At 35.7% G+C, this 7,463-nt stretch overlaps 1 protein-coding gene across 2 annotated transcripts; it reads left to right on the top strand.

Moving 5' to 3' along the window:
• The first annotated feature begins 4,039 nt into the window (after window positions 1–4,039).
• Window positions 4,040–7,130, top strand: LOC121731252 (calcium/calmodulin-dependent protein kinase type II alpha chain). Of its 2 annotated transcripts, none has more exons than XM_042120613.1 (2): window positions 4,040–4,161; window positions 4,895–7,130. In XM_042120613.1, exon 2 carries the CDS (start codon window positions 4,981–4,983, stop codon window positions 6,511–6,513), a length of 1,533 nt encoding a protein of 510 aa, XP_041976547.1. In that variant the 5' UTR covers window positions 4,040–4,161; window positions 4,895–4,980; the 3' UTR covers window positions 6,514–7,130. The 2 variants fall into 2 exon arrangements, with proteins under 2 accessions (XP_041976547.1, XP_041976548.1); XM_042120614.1 differs by lacking the exon at window positions 4,040–4,161 and adding an exon at window positions 4,351–4,717.
• The last annotated feature ends 333 nt before the right edge of the window (window positions 7,131–7,463 follow it).

The raw sequence follows: 7,463 nt of genomic DNA, 5'->3' as shown, positions 1-7,463 counted from the left end.
GGCTTTATATAGGTAATTTGAAATTATCTACATAATTCAGTAGAAATACGACAATAATAATATTGTAATCATGAGTATTTAGCACTCCTCGTATTGATGATGTATCTCTTCTTGACCGTGACCGGCTCGACTCAATCTTGGTCAGTTTTATTTTGAAAAAAAAAAATGATAAAAGTAGATTTCCCCATCTGCTTTTAACCCTTAATTTCTCTCATTTTTATATCAATTGATAAAAGACACATAAGCTATGAACTATCTTACCTGAAATATTAGAAGTATTCAAGACAATCTGCTGGCTGAAAGTAAAAGAAATGATTTTATTCCACAGGGATACGTACTTACAGATAGAGATAGGATAAGAATATCTACTTTCTTGAGAACAAATCCATTCATGGAATCGAAATCTACATGAAAAACCCTAAAAATGTTATTCCACAAAAAATTGTTTACAAAGAGGTCTTGCGGCTAAATTTAGGTAGACCTAAAATTAATATTTAGCATACTTTGATGGTTTAATAATTTTAATATGCAAGTAGGTGACTATCAAGTTATCTTGTCATACATAATCTTCTGACTATCTTCGACTGTACCTACTCCAGAGGATCTTACACCTCACTTCCTGACCCTAAGTAACGGATACTTTTAATCATCAACTGTGAATTCTGCAACATTCCTATCTTACTACATATTAGGTTGGGGAAAAAGTTTCTTCGCATTTTATATAAAAACTAGCTGTTTGTAGCGGCAAACGTTTCTTTGCCATATAAAGTATTTCGCCCGTATTATTTTATTGAAGTGACTAAATAAGTATGTCACCATGGCAACGTCCATCGCTATCCCATCGCACAAACAATGGTCGCCGTCAGTCTCAAGTTGTAATAATTTACTATTATTTATTCAACAAATGCACTTATCAGTATAAAAAGTACCCAGTAGCCGATTCTCAGACCCACTGAATATGCATATAAAATTTGGTTAAAATCAGTAAAGCCGTTTCGGAGGTGTACGCTATTCTTACATTGTGACACGAGAATTTTATATACCTAATATTAGTTTTTGTTCGATAACTTTTTGCCATCTTGTTGGTAAGGAGTTAAGGACATGATCCCATTGCTATAAAAATTCCTCAGTCAGCAGTCCTCTTGTGATGTCAACTTGACACTGCCTAAGGAATTCTGCAGCGACCGAAACAGGTGGAAACCTGAAGGTGCAAGGTCAGGACTATACGGCCGTAATTTTTGCTGAGTGGCTAAAGATGTGTGAGGTCTAGCGTTATCATGGTGAAAAACCACACCCCTTCTGTTGATTAATTCCGGCCGCTTTCTGTCAAGTTCTTGCTTTGATCTCATCAGTTGGTCGCAGTACAGTTCAGAATCGATGGTCCTGCGTGGATTGGCGGTAACAGCTCATAGTAGACCGGGAGATGGTGACACAAAATTCTTGGTCATTTGTACCAGTATGGCAGTTCTTCAGAGGTCTAATTACCTAAAGGCAAAAAGGAAAATGATGGTCATAGCACTCGCACTGGCAGCCCAAACGCGAACGATTTGTTCCACAAAAATGCTTGTATTTTCAGATAGTCGAAAAAAAGAAGTAGGCGGTAGCGTAATGCCATACTACAAATGACCAAGAATTTTGTGTCACCATCTCCCAGTCTATAATGAATAATGCCCTTCCAATCCTACCACACACACAGCATCACCTTGTTGCGAGTTAACCCGGATTTCGCCACAGTCTGTGAAGCCTGACCGGCCTTTGACTACGATCTTTTTCGCACGTTTTGTCGTACGTGATCAACTTTTCATCACCTTATTCAAAAATGGTTCGGTTTCATTACGTCTAAAGAATCACAAATGAGTGTGGTTCATTAGGTTTCTTTCAGTGAGCTCATGAGGCACCCAAATATCGACCTTTTTTGTGTACCCAGCTTTTTTCAAATGCGCCAAAACCATTTTGTGGTCAATCCCCAGTTCTTCAGCTACATCGTAAGTTCTACTAATATGCCGATTTTGCTCCACTTTTTCAAAAATGGCATCTGTTTTGTCCGTAACAGGGCGACCAGAGCGACGTCCATCTTTGATATCAAAATTTCTGGATTGAAAACGCTTAAACCAAATTTGCGCTACTCTCACAGATACTGCATTAGCTCCATAAACATCACAAATTTTTTTCGAGGTTTGTGTTCAATTTTTATCTTTTTTGTAATAAAATTTTAAAATGTATCGAATTTCTACATTAGAATCACTCATTTTAACAATAAGAAAAACAAATGAAAATCTCACATTTACCTAATTTGAATTTGGAATTATCTTCTGTAAAATTAAAACTTTTTAATGATACCAAAATCAGCCAGATACAATTGGTATAGCCCAAGAGATTTTATGACAAGTTCATACATATACTTTAATGCGAAAAGACTTTTTCCCCACATATTAGGTTGGGGAAAGTCTTTTCACAAAAATATAATATAAAATGCGAAGATAAATTTTCCTGAACCTAATATTATTATCTAACTTTGGCAGAGTATGGCAGCCGGCAGGATACCCTTAAAGCCGACCACGGGGAAGAACATAATATTTATTTTGGTTGCACATAATTATATAGGCAATTTTTTGGTGTGGCAGAATATAATATTATGGTCTAACGTGTTTTGTGCATAAGTATCGCACAAAACGTCTATCGTATCGTCTGTAAATATTTCGTTAAAACCGCTAAGACATTACGGGGTTTCTCGTGAGATATTTTATGCGTAGGCATATTGACTAAACACTACCTTATACTTACGTAGTAACTACCTATTTAGTAATCTGTGACCTTACCAAGACTCAAGGAGCTGAAGGTCAACAAAACGAATCATAAAGTGGCAAAAGTAATAAAACCGATTTATTGTGGTAAATACAATGATAGTTCTAAATGAGCTAAATCCTTCGACAATTTTCAACACAAAATACCTGTAAACTTAAAAGGTTCAGCGCAATTGCTTACTTATTCATCACTTCACAAAATACCTATAATGATACTGTACATAAATACAAAATTCCTGTGAACGAAAGTAATTTTCAATGTTATAGAAATAGATGTCTACCGAATTTTAACTTTCGGCTGTACCTAAAATACCTTTTAAAAACTAACTTTGTGCGGAAAGCATTTCTGCGGTAACAAGTTGAAAATACTATAACGTTTTCCGGAAGAATTTTGCGAGCCGGAAAATTTTAAAGATATTCCTTTCAACTCTGTTAAGTTAGGTTATGGTAATATCAAATTATTCTAAAATAACAAAAATTTTACCGTTAGCTGTACTTAATTATATACTATGCTGAATAATAAAGAATGGATTAATATGCCAAAAATATTTATTTATTATTTTTATTTCCTCTGACGAAAATACTAGATGTTTCGTCCAGTATAATATTTCACAGAACGAAAATGTAGGCTTACACTGAACCCAAGATAAAAACTTTGTAAAATTACTCTCCAACGAAGCATTTATAACTTATCAATGATTCACAAATTAATTATCTAGGAATGGTCGGAAATTACACTGCCAAAAGCATAATGTTATGCCATACCCATGTCAGTCTTAGGTATATTACTCTTTTGGCTAAAATAAAAATGGCACAAATTAAAATAAAAACAATAAAACATTTCTCAACTCTAAATTGCTTTATCAAATTCAAAATTAATTCATAAATAGAATTAACACTAAGCTTAGGTTGCTATGATAATTTAAACGAGAGGCGGGAAAAATGTTAACACAAATAGGTACGTCAGATGGCGCTGTAGCGAAGCAATCAGTATATTCTCTCTGGTTTGGCGCTGCGCTGGTATATCGATTTGTATGTGGACTTAACAGTATTGCTACAAGACAAAAATGCGTGAAATATAAAATTAAAAATCGCGTTTATTTTCATATACTTTAAAGATCTGTTATTCCGAATAATCATAACCACTAATAAGGAAAACGTTAGTGTGTACTGATACGGATATAACAATTTATCGGAGTTAGCGATAAAAGCGGGCAGCCGGACGATGGCAACACCAGTTACGTCTATGAATTTGACCCCGAAGCCTGTGTCCCGTGTAGAAGAGTGTGGTGTAGGGCCCGGCCCTTAGTTTTTGATCTTCATCTCGTTAATCTCGCGTAAAATGGGCACATAATAGGTAAATACGGTTTTATAAATCGAAATAGATACATTGACACATGTCGTACATTTTTGACCGAAAAATACACGATAAAATTACTCCGACCGAATTGTGTGACTTAGTACGGCTAAGAATATCATCGAAAGTTGCGCACACCACATCTTATTACTATATTATAAATTAATGTCTAAATTATCAAAATCGAAATAGATGTGACCTCTTTTCACCTCGTTGTGTTCTCATTCGCAATTTTAATTTCGTCCAGTGGTGTTTCAATAAAACAACACGGATATTTTGTGAGTGTGTTGAGACAATGGTGTATCGATTATTTTGCGCTAACGAAATGTCATCCCGGTGCCGTAGTGTTAATATTAGAAGTCTATGTTTGTGATCATTGAGAAGTATTATCTAGGCATCTACGCGTCTCTGATTGAGCTAGTTTTTTATAGCATTGGTGACTGAAATTGTGACAAAATAAGAATAATACAGAAAATGTTTTTTTTTATTCAATCAAACATGTTTCACATCGCGAGGAAATTATGCAAAATTTATTTTAGTAACATAAAATTTTAAGGTGATTTTCAATTGTTTTCCTTTATTTGCGTATCAAGTGCCAGTGCATGTAGTGTTGTTAAATATTGAAGGACATTTTTATAAAGTGTTCGGACAAATGATTAAAATATGAAAATAGAATAGTTCGTAGAGCGATTTAAAAATTAGAATGGAAATAATGTAAAAATATTTGTTTCAGTTACCAAATACAACAAGAAAACTCGCGCTCGGTGACACGAAGTGAAGTGACTTTTCGAAGCAGGTGGAAAAAATAAAGAAATAAAAATGGCCAACCCAAACCGTGAAAGTGTAAGTACAAGATTTTCCGATAATTACGAACTGAAGGAAGAGCTAGGCAAAGGGGCTTTTTCAATAGTGAGACGTGCCGTTCAAAAATCTACGGGATATGAATTCGCAGCCAAAATTATCAATACCAAAAAACTGTCGGCGAGGGATTTTCAAAAATTAGAACGTGAGGCAAGAATTTGTCGGAAACTTCAGCACCCTAATATCGTTCGACTTCATGATTCAATTCAAGAAGAGCATTTTCACTACCTTGTGTTTGACTTAGTTACTGGTGGAGAATTATTCGAAGACATTGTAGCCCGAGAATTCTATTCTGAAGCGGATGCATCTCATTGTATTCAACAAATATTAGAATCAGTCCACCACTGCCATCACAATGGAGTCGTCCATAGAGACTTAAAACCAGAGAATCTTCTGCTCGCGAGTAAAGCTAAAGGTGCTGCCGTAAAATTAGCTGATTTTGGATTAGCAATTGAAGTACAGGGCGACCAACAGGCTTGGTTTGGATTCGCAGGGACACCAGGGTATTTGTCACCAGAAGTCTTAAAAAAGGAACCGTACGGAAAGCCGGTAGATATTTGGGCATGCGGTGTGATTTTATATATTTTGTTAGTTGGATACCCCCCCTTTTGGGACGAAGACCAGCATCGGTTATATGGCCAAATTAAAGCTGGTGCTTATGATTATCCCTCTCCTGAATGGGATACAGTTACACCAGAGGCTAAAAGCCTGATCAATCAGATGCTGACAGTCAATCCTAGCAAAAGGATAACCGCTTCCGAAGCCTTGACGCACCCCTGGATCTGCCACCGCGAGCGTGTGGCATCTATGATGCATCGACAGGAAACGGTGGATTGCTTGAAGAAATTCAACGCGCGCCGCAAGTTGAAGGGTGCTATTTTAACAACTATGCTTGCAACGCGCAACTTCTCTGGAAAATCTATGGTTAATAAGAAGGGCGATGGATCTCAAGTAAAAGAGTCGACTGATAGTAGTACAACTTTGGAGGACGAGGATCTAGATAAGGATAAGAAAGGAGTAGATAGAGCGTGTACAGTAATATCTAAAGAGCACGACGAAGAGGGTCTCACAAAAGCCGATTCATTCGGGAAAGCTCGCAACGATAGCAACGCCTCACTGCGTCGCGCTGAAGTTATAAAAATGACAGAATTACTGATCGATTCGATCAATAACGGCGATTACGAGACGTATTCCAAGTTATGTGATCCTAATGTGACCGCTTTCGATCCCGACGCTCTGGGAAATCTAGTTGAAGGTGTGGAATTTCACAAATTCTTCATTTACAACACGCCTACTCACGTGAAGACGAATACTACGATCCTAAATCCTAGAGTACACTTGCTCGGAGACGACGTGGCTGTCATCGCGTACGTATGTATCACGCAGAGTGTGGATGCTGGGGGCCGACGATCTACTCATCAGTCGCAAGAGACTCGCATTTGGCACAAACGTTACAACAAGTGGATAGCGGTTCATTTTCATCGTTCCTAACTAGTCTCTTATTTAAATAACTGCATACCGCCGAAGGATATTGGTCTTATAAATACAGATTTATATAATGGTAGTGCTATCGATTCCATTATAACTTCTCACAACTAAATAATGACCAAGATTCAGAAAATCCCATGGCTGGAAGAGATTTTATTGTATAATCCAGTTCTGCTAAAACTTACACGAATTTTATTAGTGATTCTTTGTAATCTCAAGGAAGAAAACTTCTCAATATAAGTAATCCATCAAATACCTACTTTTAAGAAATTTAATGCTATTTCTTATGCTGTATTAGTGAAGGTCCTATAAAAGTGTGGCTGAAATGTGATACCGTTGAAATATCCAATGCTTATGCTAGTTATAGTAGTGTAATATTATTATAACAAAACTGATCTCTGCCACAATCGAAAGTCGTCAACGAAAGGAAGAATTTGCCGTTGGTTATCAACGAGTCTAGATAATTCCAAAGAATATCAGATCTGATCCTAATGAATCTTACCAATGTAATTAACTACCTATTTAATAACAACAAAAAGTTTGAGATTTAGAATTATTAGCACACTTCTCAAAAAGTCTCTCTACATTTTTAAATATTGAATGTTTTGTCGTGCTTAAAATGGTGTTCTATTTGTTATTGAATACCTAGCTAATAAGATTAAGTAACTAATGCAGTTATTGGCACTACGTACCTATCTAACCCAATGAGAAAATATTTGTTGTTATTAAAGTACAATTATTTCATATTTTATACCATAAATGTCTACTTCCTTACTGACCTAGTAGTCTAATGTGAATTCATCTTTACTTTTTAAGTGGATTATATCAATTTCGTCAATTTTAGATTTAAATGTTGTTAAATAACTATATATTTGCTTAAATTAATACTTTACAATATTTGTTAGTAATAATTAAAGTAATTGATGTTTAAATACTTAAGTTGCGTTAATTCA

The sequence above is a fragment of the Aricia agestis genome, chromosome 10 (genome assembly GCF_905147365.1).
Source record: "Aricia agestis chromosome 10, ilAriAges1.1, whole genome shotgun sequence".
NCBI classification, from domain to species: Eukaryota; Metazoa; Arthropoda; class Insecta; order Lepidoptera; family Lycaenidae; genus Aricia; species Aricia agestis.
The sequence above is the reverse complement of the archived record's forward strand: the minus strand, read 5'-3'. Positions and strand labels throughout refer to the sequence as shown.

Excerpts from the sequence above, each read along its gene's own strand:
- LOC121731252 (XM_042120613.1), top strand. The coding sequence starts at position 4,981 with ATGGCCAACCCAAACCGTGAAAGTGTAAGTACAAGATTTTCCGATAAT.